At 52.0% G+C, this 23,647-nt stretch overlaps 2 protein-coding genes across 4 annotated transcripts in view; one reads left to right on the top strand and one right to left on the bottom strand.

Moving 5' to 3' along the window:
* LOC308556182 (tumor necrosis factor receptor superfamily member 10A-like) overlaps nucleotides 1-2,320 on the top strand; it is a 42,795-nt gene extending 40,475 nt beyond the window's left edge. For all 3 annotated transcript variants that reach the window (XM_081135310.1, XM_081135312.1, XM_081135311.1), the window contains one exon: nucleotides 923-2,320. In XM_081135310.1, the coding sequence (XP_080991436.1) occupies nucleotides 923-1,236 (314 nt within the window). In that variant the 3' untranslated portion in view covers nucleotides 1,237-2,320. The remainder of the gene's footprint in view (nucleotides 1-922) is intronic.
* RHOBTB2 (Rho related BTB domain containing 2) lies at nucleotides 2,082-22,467 on the bottom strand. The gene is made up of 10 exons (XM_081135309.1): nucleotides 22,199-22,467; nucleotides 17,893-18,094; nucleotides 17,111-17,214; nucleotides 16,406-16,591; nucleotides 14,457-15,475; nucleotides 14,064-14,182; nucleotides 11,833-11,983; nucleotides 7,201-7,289; nucleotides 6,297-6,402; nucleotides 2,082-5,097 (listed from the first exon to the last, which is right to left on the bottom strand). Exons 2-10 carry the CDS (start codon nucleotides 18,082-18,084, stop codon nucleotides 4,883-4,885), a joined length of 2,181 nt encoding a protein of 726 aa, XP_080991435.1. The 5' UTR covers nucleotides 18,085-18,094; nucleotides 22,199-22,467; the 3' UTR covers nucleotides 2,082-4,882.
* Nucleotides 22,468-23,647: the final 1,180 nt, after the last annotated feature.

Below are 23,647 nucleotides of genomic sequence, written 5' to 3'. Positions count from 1 at the left end.
CCCTGTCCTTCCCTCCACCGCCTTCCCCCTTCCCTTGTTCAGGGCAAGGTTCACCACAGTGAGGGCACCTAAGGGGCTAGTGCTGTCCAACAGGGCACCACTAGCCCCAGGAGACTTATGAGCTCCTGACCTGTAGCTAGGCCAAATTTAAAGAGCTGTAATTATAAACTACAGATCAGATTTCAAATATTAGTAGGAATATAAAATATCCCACTGAAAATTTGTTATTGATTGCATGTAAATATAATAACATGCAAATGTAAATGTATGTACTGAGTTAGTACCAGATAGTATTAAAGTTAATATCACCTGTTCCTTTTTATTTTCTTCAGTTCAGCTATTAGAAAAATATAAATAAGTATTCCTGGCTCACCTTATATTTCTGTGGGTTGGTGGTATGCAGTGTATTCCACACACATCACATTTAATCCTCAGTACAGTCTCATGAAATGGGTGGAATTTGCCCTGTCTTACGGGTTAAATTCTTGCCCAGAGTCTGTTGGTCTCCGTCTCACTCTGCCAGTTTGGTGGGTGAAGCCGAGCTGGGTGTGAAGCGAGAGATTGTCCCCCCTCCAGGCACTGGTGCAGATGTGGCAGCCCCCCTGGACCTCACTCAGGATAAGTGCAGGTTCCCTCCTCTGAGGGCCTGTTGCACCACAGTCTGTCCCACCCTCTGTCTCCTATCACATAGTGCTCTCCCTTCCCTTGATCTCCATCTCCCTTCCCAGGTGGGCTATTGGCCTCCCCTTAGGGCAAAATCCTGTTGACTTTGAATTCAGAAAGTGCCATGAGAGTAGGTGAGGCCCAGACCGTTTGGCCTGATTCTCTGCCAATGGGAAGCAGGTAAGGGACGCAGAGATCAGGTAACCAGCAGGGGGCACCCGTACCTTGCCTAATTGTCTCTGGCTTTCCCTCCATCTAGGCCTGAGGCACTTCTTCGATGACTTCTCAAACATGATTCCCTTTAATTCCTGGAACCCACTCATGAGGTCGATGGGCCTCACGGACAATGATATCTGTGTGGCCAGAGCACGAACCACGGACCAGAAGGAAGCCTTGTATGAAATGCTGGTGACCTGGGTCAGCACCAGGGGGCGAGATGCCTCAGTCAACACCCTGCTGGATGCCTTGGAAAGACTGGGGAACAGAAATGCAAAGGAGAGGATTTGCGACCACCTGGTGAAATCTGGAAAGTATGTCTATGAAGTAGGTGAGGCAGCTTCTGTGGTTTCCTAGTGAAAAGACTCTCTTTAGGAGACCAGAGCTTTCCTAGCTTACCTTTTCTCCTCAAAAGGGGTGTAAAACTGCACACTACCCTGGACGAAGCTACCAGTACTGGAACAGTATTTGAAGTTCTGTAATCCAAAAGCGTACAGCTCTTGAGATGTCCTACAACTTTTTCAATGTTTGTTGTTTTCTATGGATATTTATATGTTTATGTGAACTGAAAGTTATTTTAGTTGTGGTATTTTTTCATTTTTAATAGACCTGCACTTTTTTTGTTGCCGTATTGTAAAACCAATGTTGCTGTATGCCCATTTATTTATGACTGTGATATGCATCTGTGAAAGCTTATTCTTGTATTATTATTTATTAATTGTATTACTTTCCATACTCACAACTCAGCTATGGATATGGGTGATGAGGGTGGGAGGCACACCAGATACATTCTGTCATATGCCATTTCAGGTCATATTAGTGACCTTCAGCCCCATCAATCAGGTTTCAGCTTAGTTGTCTCTGTTAGTGAACTTAAGTGTCCATCTAAAGTAGGGGTGGGGAACCTTTTTTCTTCCAAGGGCCATTTGGATATTTATAACATCATTCTCAGGTCATACAAAATTATCGGACTTAAAATATTAGCCTGCTATATTTGGTCAAACACTTAGTTGAATTTATTGAATTTCGAGTCCTGCCTGCAGTTGCCTTGGCAGAGCCTTTTTGTTTTATATCACGTCCAAATAGCACTTGGCACATAAGAGGTACTTACTGTTTCATTAGTGGTTAGATATTTTTCCATGCTTCTCTCCAGTGGAAGATGCCACCTTCGAAGGAAATATCAAACAATGCAAAGACCACTGTTTACAAAATACTCATGTATTTATGAATTCATGACCAAATCAAATATGAAACCTTATATAAAAAGTGTGGGTTGTGCCTGGCTGGCGTGGCTCAGCTGTTGAGCATCAACCTATGATCCAGGAGATCCCAGTTTGATTCCCAGTTCTCGGACTCAACCCCCAGTAGGGGGCGTGCAGGAGGCAGCTCATCAATGACTCATCATTGATGTTTCTCTCTCTGAAATAAATTAAAGACATTTAAAAAAAAAAGTGTGGGTTTTCTTCCCTCCGCACCCTCCTATTCTCTTCTGGAACAGCTCTGAGTGACGTGAGGAGTACAGGGCTGTGTATTGCTGTGGGACTCGCTCCTTTCTCCCATGATACCTTCAGACTTGCCCCACATGGCCCGGTTTCCTGCTCTAACTGGATTTCCAAGTGTCAGGGCCATGAGGGACTGGAATTATAGCCTCTCCATGCCCTTCTCCCTGGGAGAGAGACCCCAGTCCTGGCCTGGCTCCCCCACAGCTTCCCAGGTGGTGTCTGTGGGTTACACCTGGGACTACTGGGCTCCCCCATGGTGCAGACCATCTCTGACAGAGCAGTTGGGATGGGGTGGTGGGTCCCTGAGGGCTGAGCTGGCCCTGGTTGCTGGGGTGGATTTGTGGTCCCTCCCCTGTGGGCTTCCTGCACCTTCTGGGTCACCTTCACTTTCTCCCCACACTGGCCCATGGCTCCAACCCTGCAAGCTCCCCTCCCCTTGGACGTTAGTTCCTGGCAGACCCTGTGGCTCCTCCTGTTTCCAGCTCTAGAACAAAGGTGCTGGGGGCAGAGCTGTTCCCACCCTACACTACCCCCTGCCCCTCAGCCTTCCCTGAGGCCATGGACCGGCCAGCAGAGGACAGTACACATCGGGCATACCCAGCAGCCACCCTGGAGGAGACTTGCAGGGGAGGCAGCCAGGGCCTTGGGGAAGTTGGGCTCAGACAGCATGGGTCACAGCCGCTCTAGGTCTGCTTCACCTGCCACCTCCTGACTCTTCTTTTGACTAAGACTTAACCTCAAATCTCTAGGTCTTGGCACCACTAAATCGTTACAAAGTCTTCCTTTGTTTCTAAGTTTGCTCTCTCCCAGACCTAATGCCTGACTCTTGGTGGTGGAACCCACTCCAGGGCCCTGGGACCTAAAGCCAGTCCCTCCTTCTCAGGCCAGGCGACTCCCCAGCTCTGATCCTGGGAGTTCAGTGTCCCTCGGCCCCACCATCATTAGAGGGACGCTCTTTTAAGTTTAAAAGGATGTAGGAGTAAAATATGATCCTTGTGGCCCAGCTTCTCCCTGTGGGGCTACCAGCCACCGCCCTCACCCTCCAGCCTCATCCAGCCTCTTCTCCGGACTGATGCTGGAGCTGCTCCTCCTCAGTTCTCCCTTTTCTCCTTCCCTTTTACCCCAAAGCAGCACTAAGTGAGGTCCTGTCCTTTAATCCTTCATTACCAAGATTCCTATTCCCAAGTCAGTGACCTTTTTCCTGACCCTTGACCCTTACCCCAACCCTGCCTCCTAAGCACATCCTGTGGGGTCACCTCTGAAGGTGAGGATAACCTGATTCTCGTGATGGGCAACAGTGATCATCTAATGCCATGTTCAAACCCTGAGGCCGCCCCGTCCCTCCCATCCCCACCCCACCCCACCCCCGCCCCCTCAATCCCAGCAGGCTGAAGGCATGGGACTCATACTGCCCCACAGCCTGCCAGCAGGCCAGGCCATCCTCAGTCCTTTCCTGATAGGCCCTGGAAACAATACTATAATCTAAACTTTCTCTCAGCATGGGGGCCCCTGTTTGGTTTTATTAAAATGTAAGCCATAATAGGGTCTTTTTCTGTTCTTTCTTTGAGGGGATAGAGGCTAGAGTGTTACTGTTGGTGATTTTGTTGCTTCCCCCTCCCCCCCTAAATTTTTCCCACCCCATAAGAAGCCGTGCTAACTAGAGGCAGGGGGCAGAGCCCAGAGGAGCACAGGATTGCTGCATCCAGACCCCCAATCCAGACCCCCATCACCCCCTTCCTTCTTTCCCCCTGTTCCAGCTGTTTCTTTTGGTTCCCGTCTCGAAGTGGTGAAGGAGAGGGGAGGGAGAAGTCTCCCATTGCACCAAGAGGCCCTGCTTCTAGGCCTGGAGCGCTAAACAAACTCCACCGCCCTTTACCAGGCCTGGATGCTGACCGCCCCGGGAGACATGCCGGCACAGGGCAAACCTTTCCACGTGTGGCCTCTGCACCCAGGAGTGGAAGCCTTGAGCTGCGCTCTGAAGGCTTAATGTCTACCCTGACTTCTCCAGTGAGGATCTGCGTAGGCTCCATGTGGAAATACCCACAAAACGTCTGCAACGCTCAAGTCCACTGGTGGAAAAACATGGCCAACAGAGGCAGGGTCCTCCCTGTGCACTGCCGCTCACCGGGGGGGGGGGGGGGGGGGGCTGCCTCCCCAGACCATAGCTCTCACGGCTGGAAAAGTTTTCCCTTTGACTCTAGGGTTCTCCAACCCAGGGACAAGATGCCAGTATTCTCAGCTCTTTCCTGCTCCCACTTCCCAGGAGATGTCCCCTGCCCTGTTTCAGAACTGGGGACCTCTGAAGGGGGTCCCTGTGCCGATCCACAAGGCCCGGCTCCTCTCCTGCTGAGCTATGTTGCCTGGTGAGAACAGCCCGGCCCTTAGGGTCCTGGTTATGTGGGTCCCCTTGTCCCTGGAAGGTGGAGGGGGGGATGCAGAGAGCAGAGGAGCAAGGGCAGGTGGACACAAGAGCAGCAGGGTCAGGAGAGGGTGGCAGCGTCTCAGACCACGGCTGAGGAGGAAGAGGGGGACGCGGAGGCGGCAGAAGGGGACGGTGACGAGGGACTGTTCCAGAACAGCCACCGCCGCTTGGGCTGCCGCTTCAGGTGGAGATAGTCCTCCTTCTCCCGCTCCTTCCGTGCCCGCTGATAGTGGTCTTCCTCCTTCAGGTACCACACCGGCGGCCACCGGTGCTTCTCGAAATACTCCTGGTTTTCTGGAGCAGAATGCAGTGGGGCTTGGTTAGAAGGCAGCGAAGGGGAGGGGGGAGCACTGGGATGTGGAGGGTGTCCAGGGATACCCACCCCCACCCCGATGCCTTGGGGACCTGCAGCTGGCCCTGTCGGTGGGGGACACATCCCAGTCCCTGGGGCCACAAGTGTAAGCCCCTGCCTTCACAGAGCCCCCAGTCTGGCTGCAGAGCTCCCTAAACAAAGTCCCATGGGAAGGTCTCAATGGGAGTTTCCGATGTATTGGGTATAAAATAGGCTGGGACAAAGAATGAAGGAGGGAGCAGGTGCTGCATGGGGGCCAGCGGTACCTGGCAGAGCTAAGGTTCTGAGGGGAAGGGGGACATGGCGTTGGAGGGGAGCAGGAGGGTCAGAACGGAGAAGGCTAGGCTGAGGGCTTGGGACTGATTCTGAAAGGTGCAGGGGGCCGTGGGAAGGTTGGAATCAGGGGAGTGTGATTGGAGCTGTGCCTTAGAAAGAAAACGCTAGAAGGGTGAAAGAGAGAGAATGGGAAGGGTGCAGAGACAACCTGGTAGCAGGGAGGAGGGTCCCAGCGGAGTGGAGGTTGTCCAGTGAAGACCTCAAGGACACTGAGTGGCAGGAACTCGGGAAGGCCAGGGACACCTCTCCCTGGTACCTGTGCAGTTCTTATTAGGCCCCAGGACCTGACATATTAATTAAGCAGAGGCACAGCCCCAGGGACCTCAGAGGCTATCGGGATTCATGTTGTCCACGCTGTGACTTGTGCCCATTCCTAGGCTGTGAAACCAGTGTAGCAGGTCATGAGCAGAATTACAGACAATTTATGTATTTTTCTACATGGGTACTGGGTCACAATATAAAATGTAGTTCTTAGTGTAGAGGCCTCACCAAGAAGTCTGGAAAAAAAAATACCTATAGTCCAACATCCTCTTTATACCTGTGAGACACAGAAGCCCAGACAGGTGGAGTGAGTTGTTGCCATAGGTCCCTGCTGCCCTGCCCACCAGACCAGTGCTTTTCTTGGGCCCCCTTCTGCTTGGCTGGATGCAACTTTGTAGGCTACACCCCTCCCGCAATGTCAAGTTAGGCCCAAGGATTTTTGGCAGCTTCCCAGTGCCCTGGGGTCAGGTCAGAGATTTGGACCCAAGCTGAGGCCCCTTCAACGTGAAGCGTGGGATCAGCAGGTCCTGCCGGGGATGCTCACCTGGGGACATGGCCTTCATGTCTCGGGGGAACTTGCGGCACACGTTGTTGTAGTTGGTGCAGATGTGGTGGAGACACCAGTCCGCCAACTGGTAGGCGCAGTGGAACTGGGGAAACACAGAAGGGCGCCTGTGCTGGGACCCAGGGCGGGGTCAGCATAGACTGCTCCAGTTGCTGTCAGAGCGGAAGCTTCAGGGGCAAAGGCTCTGTAGTGAGCGGGAAAGGGCCCACCTGAGAGGCACATCCGCACAGCGCTGTGAGGGGACCGCGTCTGATTGGCTCTGTCCTGTGCCAGCATCCATGGAAACCCCTAGCCCCATGTGGAGGCTTCCTACCAGGTCCACCTCCTCAGATCTGACTCCAGGTGATGTACTTCCCTTCCCCATCGAGGGCCAAAGCAGTGTGTACTAAGGTGCCGGCGACTAGGCTTAGAGCTGGCTTTCCCAGGTGTGTCCGCAAGCCTCGAATCTGCCACGCTTTAACTCCAGAACTAGTTTTTAATGGTAGAATTTCTGACACTCTCAAGGCTGGTGTGGGAGATTTTGCTAGTTTGCATGGGAATAAAAAGGTGGGCAGTTAATTTTAGAGAGGGCATCCTCAGTGTCCCTTCACTGACCTTGGGCAGGCAGCAACCACGTCTACACATGAGGCTGGGGTCCGCTCCCCTGCCCTATGGTTGCCTGAAGTCTCAGCCCCATGCCCCCATGCCAGCTTCTCCTCTTGGCAGGTCAGGGTGTATCCTCTGGCCTGGAGGACAAGAGGGACTCTACCTAGTCAGGGAACTGAGTCTGACAATGGGTTCCCTTCCTACCCATCACCTCCCAGCCCCTCCCCATGCACTGCCGATGGGCAGACAGAGCCCAGAGTCGAGCCTGTTGGAGAGATTCCTTCCCTTGACATCATACCTGAGCCAGTTCCAGGAACACAAGGACGTCCCCATCGATGTCCACCATCATCTGAGTTGCTTCCATCAGCCCGGTCACTGTGTACTGCTCTGTGACACACACAAAGCCAGGAATCAGCTGAAGAACCACATGAGTGGACATGTGCTCACTTATACTCCCCCAGCAGAGGCCTACTGTAGGGCAGAGAGAGATCAAGGCCAAGGGCAAGTCCCAACAGGCCCAGGAAAGGCCACAGGCGAGTTAAGTCTGCTCCCACCAGTGAGGAAACTGGAATTAGAGCAAGACTACCGCAGTGGAATAGGGTAGGAAGTGAAGGAGAATATCACTATTGTCTAAGAGGATTTTTTCAAGCTATATATGCTGCACCAAATAGTCTGATACACCTAGGATGAAAGCCCCCAATGGAATCAGTCATTGAAACTGCCAGGAGAGGGTATGAAGTCTCAGGTTGGCTGAGAACTATGAATTAGAACTACCAATTAAACCTAGCTGTTTGTATTAGTTTAAATTTTATAACAAATTGTGTACTAATGTTGCATTTTAAGTTAAAGCCTTTACATTGAAAAAGCCAATGCTTTTACTCCTGAATTTTTTTTTTTTTAAAATATATCTTTATTGATTTCAGAGAGAGGAAAGGAGAGGGAGAGAGAAATAGAAACAACAATGATGAGAGAGTCATTGATCGAGCCCGCAACCCGGGCATGTGCCCTGCCGGGGTATCGAACCCCGATCTCCTGGATCCCAGGTCAATGCTCAACCACTGAGCCACGCCCGGCCGGGCACTCCTGAATTTTAACAGTATCAGTATAAACTGAGGTCTTTTATCTTTAAAAATATAAATATATTTTGCCTGATCAATGACTCTCTCATCATTGATGTTTCTATTTCTCTCTCCCTCTCCTTTCCTCTCTCTGAAATCAATAAAGATATATTTTAAAAAATAAAAATAAAAATAATAATAATAAAAAAAAATATATATAAATATATTTCCCAGCTCAGTCCGTGGAAAAGACCCAGTGAGAACAGCCATCACAGCAGCAAGGAGCATTCCTAGTGCACAGGCTACAGCCTTGAAATGCCATTTCCAGCTCTTGGAAACCAGGATCTCATAGAGAAACGGCTGACTCCAGGTCTGGGGCAGGAAATGAACACAAAGGAACCTGGAACATCTTGTCATTCCATATAACCAGAGACTCTGGAGCCAGCTTGAAGAGACTCCTACTGGTTAAAGGTTCAGTATAGTATTTGAGCTTCAATAGGATAAATGCAAACATTTGAAACTCAAGTATGTTCAAATCTAAGGGCTCATAATAATACTTAAAAATAAAAACGGTCCAGCCAGGCGTGGCTCGGGGGTTGAGCATTGACCTAGGATCCAGGCGATCGGGGTTCAATTCCGGGTCAGGGCACATGCCCGGGTTTCGGGCTCGATCCCCAGTTGGGGGCGGCAGAAGGCAGCCAATCAATGACTCTCATCATTGAGGTTTCTATCTCTCCCTCTCCCTTCTTCTCTCTGAAATCAATAAAAACATATTTTAAAAAAACAAACCTAATTGGTCACCCTCAAAGGATGAGAGGATAATAGGAAACAAACTTATCTTGACACCTGGTAGATAAAAGGAAAGAATCAAGCATTCGCCTGCCTTTCCTGTGTCAATTATATCACTGGTTAACCAAACAGTAGGTGTGGGGAAGCTTTCCTCTTTTTAGAAGTATTCCAACAGATAAACAAAGATGGAATGATTGAATTGGAGCATTACCATTTCACACCTAATAAGTTAATGGATCCAGGCAATGATACACAATGGCTGGTAACATCATGAAAAGAGAAAAAAACAAAGAAACAACCTATTAAGTTTTCTTACTAAAAGAAAATTGAATGTGCATGTGATCTAGCCTCTATATCCAATAACCGGTTTATAGAAAATATGGTGCGTTATAAAAATACAATCAACTAAAATCTAGATTTTCTAGATCAGTGGGTTTTTTCCAATAATTGCAAGGGAACATTTTCTCTTTTTTTTAACCCTCACCTGAGGATATGTTTTTATTGATTTGAGAGAGAGGAAGGGAGAGAGAGAGAGAGAGAGAAACATCCATCAGTTGCCTCCCATATGCACCCCAACCGGGAAACAAACCCGCAACCCGAGTATGTACCCTCACCAGGAATCGAACCTGTGACTCTTTGGTGCACAGGGCAATGCTCCAACTGAGTCACACTGGCCAGGGTGGGAAATTTTTTTTTAATGAACAAGGTACCTATAGATTTAAAAAACCTTAAGAGGTATATAAAAAATAAAACCATGCCATAGTGTTTAAGGATGCACACTTAGATGATAAAACTATGAAGAACAAGGAAGTGAGGCGATAAAAAGTACCCACCCCCCAAAAGTCTAATAGGCAAAGTGGTAACTCCTGGGGAGGAGGGAAGGCCTGTGATTGGAAGGGACAGATGGGAGGCTTCTGGTGTGGCTGGAAGATTCTAGCTCCTGATATGGGTCATTCTGCTTTATAATAGTTCATTAAGCTGAACATAACGTGTATTTGTATTGTATTTAACAAAAAAGTTTTAAGTTTGAATTTATAACTTCAGAGAAAGCATATCCCACAAAACAGAAAGCATCACCAACTATACCATACCCAGCATTTTCTGCTGATCCTTGACAAGATATGTACAACACATTTTTGTCCATGTTTTCTGGCGTGCATAGACCATTTCATGGGAAAAGTCATTCAACATTATTTTCTATGAGCCTCTTCATGCATCAGTGCCGTTAATTTTTAACAGCTACATCATGAAAATCACCCATGTGTGCTTAACCAATGGTGCGTATTTGACTTGTCTTTGATTGCCTGCCATAATAAAGCAAACTCATAGAAGCACCTTTACATACTTTTTTCCTTTGAGTCATTTCTTTGGAGATAGTCTTTCTAAACTTGACTTACTTGGTCCAAGGGTTGGGACAGCTTTATGTGCTCTGGGCAGATGGCACCCCTTTCCATGGACAGCGTGCATGACATGCTGTTACAGCTGTGATCTTTAGAAGCCTCTCTCTCATTTCCCTGCCCTTACGCCCTCTGTGTCCCCAGCTGGGGCCCTGGACTCCCTCTGCAGGCTCAGCACTTAACAGCTGGTTCAGGTCAATGATTCTGCCTTCTTTCTACGACCAAGCCCCACCTTATAACCATTTCTCATCATAAGACTGATGTTTCCTTCATACCTGAGTCTCAAATTTGGTCATCTGCCCAGGGCCCCAGCAGCCCTGACACTGAGGACTTCCCTGAACCTCAACTCAGTATCAGAGGCCCTGCTCTCTGCCCGTCAGTCTACCTGCTGAAGAATACAACCCTGATACCAACACCAGCATAGGTACCAACACCAACACCAATATCACGCAAATTCCAATTCCAGTATCATCAGGGGCTGTCTGTCTGCCTGCATGGCTGGCCCCAGACTCTCTGGGTCTGGATAGCGCCATTTCTCTTTCCAGCCCCTTGGACCTGACTGCCTGCTGCTTGGCTTCCTTCTTGCCTCAGTCCCTGCTCCATCTGAGGCCCTAAGGTTGGTCCCTTCTAAAAGCTGAGCTCCAGCCCCGCTGGGCGTGGCTCAGTGGTTCAGCATTGACCTAGGATCCAGGAGATCATGGTTCAATTCCCAGTGAGGGCACATGCCCGGGTTGCGGGCTTGATCCCCAGTAGAGGAGTGCAGGACGCAGCCTATCAATGACTCTCTCTCATCACTGATGTTTCTCTCTCTCTCTCTCTCTTTACCTCTCTCTCTCTCTCCCTCTCCCTTCCTCTCTCTGAAATCAATAAAGATATATTAAAAATAAAATAAAATAAAAGCTGAGCTCCAGCCCTGGCCAGGTGACGCACTTGGTTGGAGCGTTGTCCCATACACCAAAAAGTTGTGGGTTTGGTTCCTGGTCAGGGCACATACATGGGTTGTGGGTTCAATCCCCCATCAGAGAGCATACAGGAGGCAACCAATCGATGTTTCTCTCTCACATTGATGTTTCTCTCTCTCTCTCTTTCCCCCTCCTTCTTTCTCTAAAATCAATAAAAAAAAAAAAAAATCCTTGGGTAAGAATTAAAAAATAAAAAATAATAACTAAGTAAAATAAAAGCTGAGCTCCAGCTCTCACAATCTTTTCAAGGAATTAGGAGTGGCGGGTCAATGTTCATTGTCTGTTTCTGGAAGAAGACAGAGAAAATGAAGGTGGAAGAGAGAAGGGAGGAGAGGAGAGGAATAAACAGGAAGGAAAGCACAGCTATGTGACCAAACAACACGGAGAGGGCGGGGGACCAGGGTAGAAAGGTGGCGTTGTGCCCGACCCTTTCTGGCCTCTCAGGCAGGCTTGAGTGAAGCCAGCTGATGGAACACCAGGCAGGCGCTGTCACCTCCTGGACACCATTTTGCTGGGCGGAACTCACCTTTGGAGATGACCCACCAGCGACCCCATCGAGCATCTTTCTCACACACACTTCTTCACATCTGTGTCCCCACCCAACCCCAATACGCATCACCATGCTTCCCTGTACGGATTCGGGTCCCTTGGTGCTCGCGGTCTATCCCCAAGGAGGAGACAGGTGAGAGAAGTCACCACTCCTGCAGGCTCCCCGCATGGTTACCTGTGAGGGCGACCAGGTGTGGCAGGCAGAGGCGGTTAGCCAGGATGATGAGCTTCATGTCGTCCAGGTCGGGGCTAGAGGTGAACATGCCCGTGTACAGGTACTCCAGCACTGCCCGCATGCAGCTCTTGCTCGTGTGAGGAAACACCACCTGCAGGGGGAGGGCAGCAGCCGCAGTGAGGGCCGGGGCTACGAAAAGAGTCGCTCGGTTCTGAGAAACTCAGAAAGCCCTGGCGCACGCAGCCGGTCTCCCCCAAGCAGGGAGCCACCCCTGTGCCGCCCCTGTACCTGCTGAGGAGCACCCATAGGCCTGTCTCCCAGAAAGACACCCTGTGCTAAGCCCATCGGCTGGCAGCACCAGTGAGCAGGGCTCTAACAGCTTTTAATAGGACCTGGATTCTCACTGGCATCCTTCCAAAGCCATTCTGGCTTGGAAGATGCCGGAAGGAGTCCTTCCGATCACCTAAACCTACACCCTGCCCCTTCCCGACCCTGCAGGGAGCAGCGCAAGTGGAATAGAGCATGATCAAGCCAACATCAGCTGGCTTCCCGAAGCCGCTACTTTGGGCCTCCAGGACTCCTCCGAGCAGCGCTGCTTCAAAAACTGCTTTCTCATGAGACGCAAGTCTCTCAGGCCGTGCTGGAATCAGCTAGAGCTTTGAAGCTGCTTCTATGGTACTGAAGAGCTCAGGGCTGGCTGACCCTGGGGCTTCAGAGTTCCTAGTCTCTCACTTAGCATATCCCAGCCCGCTTCAAGGATCAAAGCTCAACCCTCCGCTTAGCTTTTCTTCTGTAAGGGCTTCCTTCCCAGAGCTCCTAGGAAATTCCTATTCTGTGTCGCAGGGAGGTGCTGCATTGTTCTTAGTCCGGTTTTTCATTCAGGTACTTGGTGAGCACTTACTAAGGGGCCAGCACTGGCTGAGGGAGCACTTGGCAGAAGTAAAGACCTAGTCCCCGCACTCAGGACATCACAGACCAGTTGGGAAAACTGTGTGTGGACATTCAGCACTTTAAGCAGCTGCACAAAGTAGTACCTTGTTAACAGCAAGGCTGAGTTAATGAATAATTAATGTTACAGAAGTTCAGAGAAGATGGAGAAAACCAAGGGCCATGGCCTAGGCTACTCTGCTTAGCTGGGAGAATGCCAAGAACAGGCTTAAGAGAGTATCTCTACGGACACACTGATAGGCCCCTTCCAACTCTGTTGACACTCTCTATGCCTAAGGTGAGTTGGAATGGCCGTAATCAGAGGGAAAGCATTTCTTTTTATTTTCTGTATTTTCATGCTTTGACATCTGGAGCCTTGCTGACCCTGGAGGGACTGACCCCCTCCCAGGGTTAGCCAACTCCTAGGGACAGTAACAGAAATCGCCTACAAGCGCGCCTTTTGTGTGCAAACCTACCAATCCAGAATCCACGCCCCTACCACCTCCTTCATCAGCTCTCCCTCCTAGCCACTATTCACCTGCCCTAATCACCCAGGCCAGGTGACTAAGGACAGTCCCTATGCCCCAGAGCCTGCTGAAATTATTCGAACCAGCAAACTGAGAGCTTTCTCTGCCTCTCCCTTCCCTTCGTTCCCAGGGAAACCACAATAAAGGCTGTAGCCCACAGTGCCCCTTGCTCTGTCTGTCCCCTGATCAACCCTGGTGCTCTACTCCACCCCACCCCGCTGTGCATGTCATTGCTTATTAGATCTGAGTGTAACAATTTATCTTTTCAATGGCAATCTCGTCCTGATCTGCTGTCATGTTCAGCATGCCTCAATAATAAAACTGACGTTTGAAAACACTGCTGGGTTCAGCCTGGGACACCCTGAACTTTTTTCTAGTTGTTTCACATGTGTCAGGGAGAAAGCAAGGTACAAAGAAACAGAGGTCCTAAGTTCAAGTTCTAGCCCCTCCTTTCCACTTAGACAACTTTGCACGAGTCATTAACTTTTTAGGGCCTCGCTTCCCTTATGTATAAAGTGGGAATGCTAAGCCATGTACAGGAGTCATGCATGAGGTGACCTGAGATAATGTATTGAAAGTGCTTTCTAAACGACAAAGTCAAGATATTATTATAATTCCATCCAGGTTTATAGTAAAATCCTTGGCTATGGGAACCATCTCATAAACCTCCCTCAGGCCCACCACTCACTGGTTAGCACACAGTGAACGCTGAAGAAAGCACCATTAAATGACAGAGGTCTCAGACGCCAAGAGTCTAGGTCCCCCGGCCAGGCTTACCTCCCTGGTGGAACTCTCCACAAACGGCCCCCCAAACATGGCAGCCATCCAGTCACAGCTAGAAATCAACAAGGGCTTGTGGGCGCTGATGGTGCCATCATCCAGGATAAAGGTCACATCTGTCCGGGAGGAGACGAAGCATCACATGAGGGTGTGGTGAAAGAATGTGGGACAACCAACCCCAAGGGTCAGCACTGCACCCAGACAACACGCTTCCCTCCGAAGCTGCAGCTGGGAAGCCCTATGCGACCACTCTCCAACTCCAGGCAGAGCCAACACACCTCCAGGACGTCAGCCGCTGAGTGCTAACGGGACCAACCTGGGCTCCTCGGAAGGCTACTGGGAGGGCACCCCTCCGCCTTCTGGCTACGAGTTCCTAAGCCCAGTCCCTACCTGAGAAGGTGCCCTTTGCCAAGCACTCCTTCACCCGGTTGGTCCGGCGCACGTGGAAGGCCTTGGTGATCTCCTGGTTCATGAAGGCCTCATTGTTGAGAATGTTGGCCACCATCATGCGCAGGTCGAAGACCTCGAGCAGCTCGGCGATGTGGGCGATGTGCATGAGGTCCCGCTCGTTTTCGTCCAGCTCCCCCGTGTACAGGTATTTGAGGACGGCCCGGAAGGGCCCCGGCTGGATGGAACTGTCCATTTTTACCACCACCATCAGTCTGGATTTGTAGGTCAGTGGATCTTCTGCCATCTCCTCCTGGATACTTAGAAAAGCTCGGCTCCAGGAAGACAGCACCCGGCCTCTGCCAGGCAGGTACCCCGTGCCGTTGCCCCGTAAGATGCCGTCGCTGGTGGAGGCCCGGAGCCCAGCGGGCCCGGCGCCCGCACCGTCCTCCAGGCTCTCACACACGTCGAAGCTGGCGGCGCGCAGCAGGAACTCCCGGCCATGGTGGTGGTGGTGGTGGTGGTGGTACTGATCCGGGGGAGCCCGGGGGTCCTCCGGGCGGGGGCCCCCTGGCCCCGAGGGGCCCCCCAGCTCCCCCTCGCTCAGGTCCATGAGGAACAGGTCGTAGAACTTGGAGGAGGAGGTGGAGAGGTAGATCTTGTGGGCAAAGATGCGCACCCGCTCCTGCAGCACCAGGATGACGTCCGCGCACAGCGGGTCCTCCAGGAGGTGGGCGGGGCACTCCTCGCTGCTGGAGGGGGGGTCCGGCACCACGATGATGGGGGGAGGGGGCTTCGGGGGCAGGAAGGGCGCCTGCAGCAGGGGCCGCTGCACGTTGCGGAGGTGGGACTTCCAGAACTGGAGGTGGCGGCGGGAGATGAGCGCCGCCCGGATGGCGTTGTCAAAGACGTCCTTGATGCCGAACTGGGCCACCACGCTGGTCTCATAGTAGGGGATGCCCAGCTCCTTGGCCACCTCCCGACCCTTCTCGGGGGGAAGGATCTCATTGGGCTTGATGGGCCTGGACGTTCAAGAGGGCAAAGCAAAGTCATGTTGGTGGGGGAGGGTGGGGGACAGGGAGTGGCAGGTCCCTAGGGCCTGCCCGCTCACCAGGCTTGGGGGTGGGGAGAGTCTCTGTTCAAGATCTATGTTCCTGGCCCCACTCCTGCCCCGCTCAATTCTAATGAATCTCTGCCCTTTCTCTTCTGTCTGACCAAATCCTACCAGTCCTTCAAGGCCTACCTCCAATCCCCTCCTCTTCCGGGAAGCCTTCAGTATCTGTCAGGCCCCAGAGATTTCCCCAGCCCAAAGTAGGGTTAGCACTAACTCCCTCTCTGGCAGTCAGCAGGCAGTTTTCCACATTTTTTTTTTTTTTTAATTCTCCCTCGAGGATATTTTTTCCATTGCTTTTCAGAGAAAGTGGAAGGGAGAGAGAGAGCGAGAGTGAAACATCAAAGTGAGAGAAACACATCGACTGGTCGCCTCCCACCCAATCAGGGCCAGGGATAGAGCCTGCAACTGAGGTACATGCCCTTGGCCGGAATCGAAAACCTGGGACCCTTCAGTCCACAGGCTGGCACTCTAACCACTGAGCAAAACCAGCTAGGGCTCCATATTGTTTTTTAACATGTTCTCATATGAAGTTCATCTCCCAGCAAGATTATAAGCTCCTTTCACGCAAAGACTGCCTCTCTCCTTCTTTCGTCCTGCTTAGTCCAGTATTACCAACACAGTGTGTGAGAGATAAATGAATAGATGAGCAAATGAATAGATGGGTGGAGTAAATGAAAGACTGAACACTCTTGTTGGCTCCCTACATGGACTTGTTACAAATGAAGGGAGAGATGTAAGGCTAAGTGGATTCCCTCAGGGCTGAGCAGAGAGTGCTAGAGACACATACCCTCTCCCTCTGTCTTCCTCATTGCCCCTTCCTAGGCACCAGCATCCCTACCTAGCCAAGGGTCGCCTGGCCCTATTGACAGCCTCCAGGTCAGCATAGCGCAGGTCCAGCTGGCAGCCCACCAAGATGACAGGTGCTCGGGGGCAGAAGTGCTTAATCTCTGGGTACCACATGGTCTTGACATGGTGAAGGGAATTAGGGTTGGCAATGGAGAAGCACAGAACCACCACGTCGGACCTGGGGGTGGGAGAGTGAGGTTAGGGGTGGAGAAAGCTAGCAGTAGATTACTTGCCCCTGGAACAAGGGACAACAAGCATTCTTATCCCACCCCTACATGACAGTCCCACATCTGTCATATGATCTGTTCACATGATCTTACCCAAAATGTATAATAACAGTACCTCTAATTTATGTACCTTTTATTTTGTGTTTTAGAGCTTTCAAAGACTCTCATTTTGACCTCATGGCTATCTTGTTAGAAAATACAATTTTTACCATCCTGAGGCTAAGAAAAATCATCTCTGAATAGTTCCCCTAATTGCCCAAAGTCACAGAACTAGTCGGCAGCAGGGCTAGGACTGAAACCAGGCCTCCTGACTCCAAACCCCTTCTTCTCACCTCCAGGCTGCCTCCCCTGTGAGGATCTGCCAGTCCTGCCTGCTCTACTCCTTCCTCTCAGTCAGAATATCTCAGAGTTGCTCTGTTCTTTGGGAAACCCACCCCTGGCCTCCCTTCAAGCAGCAGAGGCTTCCCTACCTCCCATAAGCAAATCGACGGTCTTTGTGGTGGTCCCCAAAGGTGTCCCAGAGGCGCAGGGAGACGCTGACATCATCTACCACATCTCGGGAGCGTTCCAGAACCTGTGGGGGAGACAGAATGCAATTAACTCAAAGGCAAGAGTTCTTGGGGTCCCTGCGTGGCAGCTCAGGGTGGTGCCAGCCCACCCCCAAGGATCCTGGCAGCATGATGAGTGGAGAGGAGGAGGTAGCACTGCCCCGTGTGTCCCACACAACACTTTTATCTGGTGCCGTCTCCATAGACTCAGTAACAAGGGCATCCTCCAAGCTGACCACGAGGAAAGAGACTCTAAGAGGGCAGCCGGTCATGGGCGTGGAAAGTATCCCTCAGGGAGCCTACCCTGTTTCCAGCTTCACCTGCAGATCACCTGTTTAGAAGCCTCTGACCTTTTGGTATCAGCTAGCCGTTTCTTTCTTTCTCTCAGCTCTCATCTCTCCAAACCCCCACCCCAGCCCACCCCCTACTGCTCCCCATTACTGGGGCTGTAACTGCACAAGATGCTGTGCCCAGGCATCAGGTCAGCCATACAAGACACAAACGGTGGAGGAACCCCACACACACACTGGGGTGGGCTCTCCTCAGCCCTCTCTCCAGGGCTCCTTCCTCTTCAGCCGCCCTACCTACCCCCACGGGGCTTCTGTGAGCTCAGCACAGGCCAAGGTTGGAGACACCAAGCAAGGGCTTTGGAAGAAGCCCAGAGGCATGGTATGCACCCCTGCCCAGTGGCCTTGCAGCCTTACCTCCTGGCACACTCGATACTGGTCGATGGCCCAAACTGTGGGCACATGGGTGGCAAGCAGCTGGTACTGGGTGAGGGTGGCATTGCAGGCCCGGGCACAGATGAGCCTGGTCTTGCCCACGGCGTTGTCCCCCACCACAACACACTTGATGGTCTCTACGTTTGGCCTTTCATAATCCATGTCAGAATCCATTAATTGGGACCTGAGGGAGAGGAGAGAAGCGGTCAAAACGGCTTCGCACACCAGGTCCCAGAGGGCCAGGGCCAGGGCCAGGGCCAGCAGCTCTCCTTGGCCAGGGCCGCCCCTTCTTCCAGCATTTGAGCAGAGAGGAAGAGAAAGGAGTGGGCAGCTTTCTGGGCAGTAGCTCTGCAGGAGCCCAAGGAGCCAGGAGCCCATTCAGGCTGAGAGGACCCTTTCTACCGGATGAACCACTTGTCTCCCTCTGGTTGCCACCATCCTCCAACGGGGCTTCTGGATGGAGGAGCCCATGAGAGAACCCCAGGTAGAGCCTGCCCAGCACCTGTCCCCTCGCTCCCAGAAAGAGGAGAGTCTGCCCAAGAAGCTCGCTCATCACCCACTCTCCTCCCGCGGCAGGGCTGTGGCAGCAGAACAACAAATAGCTGAGAGAAGCAGAGTCAGGGCCAGGTCCCCACCCCTTCCCAGCACGCCCAAGGGCAGGGCCACTTTAAAATTTAATGGACTTGTCAGAGCTGGGAGGCAGCTCTCCTGGCCTCCACCTTGCCCTCTCTCCTCTGGTTGTGGATTCCAAGCCCCCAGTTCCCTTGATGGAGATGCCAGAGATTTTCCTCCCAACCTCTCTGGGTGGGGAGGCTTCTGGATGCACCTGAGCAGCCCACAGGCCTCCCATCCCTCCTCTGGGTCTATCATGTGGCCTGTGTGGCTGGCTCACTCAGCTGTAGGCCCAGTTTTGAGATGGAGGCGGGGGGTAACCATGGGACTATGACTATATGCTCCATGGCCCATAGGCCTTGCCATCCCCTATCCAGGCCTGTCCTCCATGCTCTCCTGCAGGGAGAGCGAGTTACACCCCCTTCTGCACCCCCCATTCCTAGGGAGAAGTCTCAGGCTGGAAGCCCCCAGACACCTGACACTCCTATAAGAATGCTCCCTGAATTGGCTGCAAGGGTAATGAGGTAGCTGGGGGGAGGGAGCGCAGGGTCAGAAACGGACCTGAATTTCTGGGCAAACGTTTGCCTCACTTTCCTTCTGTGTTGGGCAGAGAGGACGTGGTTTGTCCATCCTCAGGAAGGGATGGCTCAAATTAACAATCAGAAGGACCTTCTGTAATCAAAATGTCATGTCAGTGTTTAAAAAGCTGTCACCAGGAGGGGCCCTTGGCTTGAGGGGGCTTTCGTTGGCACCCTCCCTGCTGGCACCATCCTCGTGGAAGCTGGGGCAAGGCAGGCATTATTATTATTAGGCCTTCGTTTGGTCAGTGTTATTGGTCCGCCCCTGCTCACATGCCCTGTGTGAATGAAGTCCGCTGGGGGCTGGAGCAAGCTGGAGAAATCCTTCCTAGGCCAAGGAAGGCTGAGATCAGAGGAGTCCTGGAGGCTGCCCAGGTGCTCTCACTGCTGAGCCACCCAGCCGGAGAGCCAGGCCACTGGCAGCAACAGAGCAGCTCGGTTCCTGCCGGGCTGTAACTGGATGCCAGCATGCAGGAATGCGGAGCCCAGATATCCAAGGAACAAGTGGATGCATCTCAGCAACCTAAGCAAAATGTGCAGCAAGGACTTCTCAATGAGACAAGTGCCTCCTCCTTCTTGGAATTTTACAGGATCTGGACCCCAAACAACAAGGGTCTCCATGCAGGTCCCTCCCCAGTTTCCAGGGTAACTGTCTGCATCATCCTCTCCCTCCTCCACCCCCCTCTTACCTCCCTAGCAGGCAGCCTTTATTTTAATCATCATGCTGCCTCCTCCCTGATCTCTCCTGAGCTGAGGCCCAGGAACCCTACTTTGACGGCTCCTGGACTGAAGCAGGCAGCTGGGAGGAATCCTCTGGGTTGTGGTTTCTGTTGTATCAATTGAAGAACAAAAGAGATAGAACACATATACACAGCTATAGGAGAAAAACAAAACCCACTAGCCAGTAGAACTTCTTTCTCAAATTTAGATTGGGGGGGCGGTGAGGAGGCACAGAGGAGGAGGATCAGTTCTTAAGTCCAGGAGCATCTTGATAGCGGGGAGGATGCCAGAACAGCAGAGCAGAGCTGGTCCAAGATCAGCAAGTTTATGATTAAAACCCTCACGCACAAGTGCATAAGCAAGGCTACCAGCACGAATCCCAGCAGGTCATCTTCCTGCTTTTGGTCCAAACTTTATATCAGTCCCCTCAAGGCTGGGTTTCCCTTTCCAGATCATCATGGCCATAAAGATCCTCACCATTTGTGTTGGAAAGACAGTGTGATCTTTACATAATGTGGAATTGCGAGTCAGAAACACTTGAGTTTAAAGTGCCTTATGCACGTCTAGGGTAAAGTAGGGACAGCCACCCAAGTAGGAGAGTGGCACACGCTGTGCTGTGAGTTTAGACACCAGACCTGCTGGTTGCTGCTCAGACTGGACCACCTCTCCCCATCCTTCCCCTACCACTCCTTCCACTTTCTCCCTATTTTCATCATTCCCACCCCCTCCACCCATCCCAACTGCCTGGACTGCTAAACTTCATTATCATATCTAGGAAAGGGCAAATCACTCCACTTCTCTGTGTGTCAGTCTGTCCTTCTGGAAAATGGGTATGAGGGCTTTGGAAGAAAGTCTCCTGAATCTTGGTGAATTTGTGCCAATAGAGGCTGGGCTGAAAGGAGGTCCTTGCCTTCTTATGTAATGTGGGATTATATAATGCTAAATTACATATCTATATGTGTAATTATATCGCTCTTTACAATACAGCCTGGCCCAATTAAGTCAGCAGAACTTTTAGTCTCATCAGGCCAGTCTTAAACAAAGATAGCGTGCCACCCCAGCAATAATGTGATTTTTGCTCTAAAATATTGCTACTTTACTGTATCATTGATGATGTATGATGATATAATCCACTCAATGAGCTTGTCAACTTCCCATTTCCTTCTGGCACTCTCTCCTTCAATGACTCTTGACTTTTCTGCACAAATTGCCTCATCCCCATGCCTTCTGAGACTCCTGAGTAACAACCTCCATAAACTACAGCTTCCATGCCACCCTTCCCTGGCATCACAACACGCAATTCATTCCTGTCCCTCAGTGATCCTAGAGTCACCTAAATGCTCCCTCCCCACTTGGTCCCATGATCCCTGTTCCCTTTCCCAAAACAGCCTCTCGCCTACTGCTCTCCCAGCTCTTTGTACTTAGGGCAGACCAAAAAGCAAGGTGTGCTCAGATTATCTACAACCCTCACCAGCTCCCAGTCCCACCCCCACACCCCTACAAACACTCTTTGCAGAGCTCAGAAAAGTCCCCCTTTCTCCCTAACAGCTGATAGGAGGCTTGTTCATCTGCGGCTGCCCTAGTCTGGTTGTCAAGGAAACGACAGAATCTCCCTGGGAGCCTGGCTTGTCTCCTAGCAACCAATATCCCACACCCCACATCTTACAAAATGCGAAGGAGAGGAATATCCTACAAATGAAGGTAAAAATAAAGGAGGATGGGTGGGAAGGCTGGATAGGGAAGAGATGAGCGGAGAGGGTGGCCTTAGAATTAAAGGAGGTTCCCACCAGAGTCTCTGACATTGTAATATGAAGGGAGACCGAGAGATGAGTCCCACTGAAGATCCAGTGGTCAGCAAGGCCCAAAGGGATTTTGAATGACCATATTAACAAAAATGCAAGCCTAACCAGACTAAGCTTTCTCAAACAATGCCAAGGATTTCTCCCAGTAGTTTGCCAGAACTCAGATGCACAGACTGCAATGGAGTTGGGTTGAAATAAACATCTCTGGAACGACAGGCAAAGCACCCAAATCCCGTTGGTTTTTAAAGGAAACATTTGCACCACTCTGGACCGTTTTTCCTGACACGCTGCTCTGCACACACACACAAAATAAAAATAATTTTAAAGAGGGAAGGGGGAAGGCCTCCACACATCAAGGCAATCAAGTCGTCTTCCTTTCCCTAGAAAAACCCGGAAAAGACTAGTCCCCCGCCACCTAAGACCCCAGCCGCTGAAACTACAGCCCAGGGAAGAGTGGGAGCCCAGGGGAAGTCAGGAGGGGCGCACACAGGGCCGGGAGGGCGCAGGAGGGCGAAGCGGCGCGTTCCCAGAGGCTGCTTGCAACCCGGCCATAATAGAAATTAATCATTTACTTACACCACTACATGTGACGGGGTGATTTCTAGTGTAAGGAACACATCTCTTCCTGCTAAGCACGCTCATTTTAGTGAAATGTCTGGGGTCACTCCGCGCGTGCAAGTTAGGACGATGCCAGCGCCGCCGAGCTGCTGCTGCTGTTGCTGCTCCCGCTACAGGCTCCGGGCCCTGGCGCTTTAGATCAGAAACTCCGCCGGAGCAGCCGGGGCAGGTCGGCGGGCCCGGAGCGGCCGCGCGCGCGCCACTGCAGCCATCGCCTCTTCCGGATCAGCATCGCCCGCGCCCCGGGCGCCCAATGTCACGGAGGCGCGCGGGACCCGGGCTGCGCGCGGCCGCCCCGACCTCGGGCGGCTGGGCCGCGCCGCTGCCGCCGCCGCCGCCGCGGGTCCTCGGGCAGCCGGGCTGGAGGCGGCGCGCAGGAGCGGGGACGGGGGCGAGGCCCGGCCGGCTCCGAAGGCGCGGCCGCCGAGACGCCTAGCGCTGCAGTCCCGGGGACCGCTCGCGACCTCCTTCTTTCATTCACAAAAAAAGGAAAGGGGGGAAAAAAAAGAGAGAGTGAGAGAGATGAACCCGAGAAAACACGGGGGAGGGGGTGATGAATCGCACCAGAAGGGTGCGTGACAGGCACCGCCCACCGCGGCGCGCCGTTGGTGGAAAGGGCTGGGGGGCGGGGAAAGAAGGGGATTGGGAGCCCCGGCGACCCGGGCCCCGCCCACGCGCCGCTCCCTCGCTCCCCTCTTCCCTCCCTTTGTCTCCCCTCCCGGAGGGACCCGGCGCGAGTAGTCTCGACTCCCCCTATTGCTGGGTCGCGTCCTTCTCTCTACCTGGTGAGGCGCAAAAAAAAAAAAAAACCCCCCCCCTCCCCTCTCTGGACTCCCAAGGGATTTGCCCCTTCCCTTCGGGAAGCTGAGAAAGAACTCCAAGGGGCACCCTAATCAGCCCTAGAAGGGATGCAAGTTAGAGGAGGGGAACTCGACATTGTTCACCTGTCCCTTGAACCCAGTCCTCCGCTGCTTGCGGGTGGGGCGAGGGAGACAGTTTTCCTATACACGCCCTCTGCCGACCTGGGAGTTTTCACAGCGCGTGGGGTCTTCTCTCCATCACCACCCTTGCAGGGGCAGCCTATGCCTCGGACTGCCTGCGGTGGCCCTTAGTAAGTTTCAGGTGCCATCTGCACCTGTTTGCCATCATCAGGCTCCCTCTTCTCCAGTTTCCACTTCCATCCCACCCGATCCTATTGCCGCCTGGAGTTCACCAGTATCTTTTGACCTCTGAAAGAAATATACCATGAAGACACTAGCCCTGGAGATGGTACCCAAGACACCTCTGGGCTCTGTCTCAATTTACTCCTCTGTAAAATAGAGAGGTTTTAAGAGATGACATCTGTAATATGAGTGGTCCTCAAAGGAAGTTTCCATGTCCAAGGCTAGTTTGATTATAATGATGTTG

Source organism: Miniopterus schreibersii (assembly GCF_964146895.1).
Source record: "Miniopterus schreibersii genome assembly, chromosome: 4".
In the NCBI taxonomy this organism is placed as follows: Eukaryota; Metazoa; Chordata; class Mammalia; order Chiroptera; family Miniopteridae; genus Miniopterus; species Miniopterus schreibersii.
The sequence above is the reverse complement of the archived record's forward strand: the minus strand, read 5'-3'. Positions and strand labels throughout refer to the sequence as shown.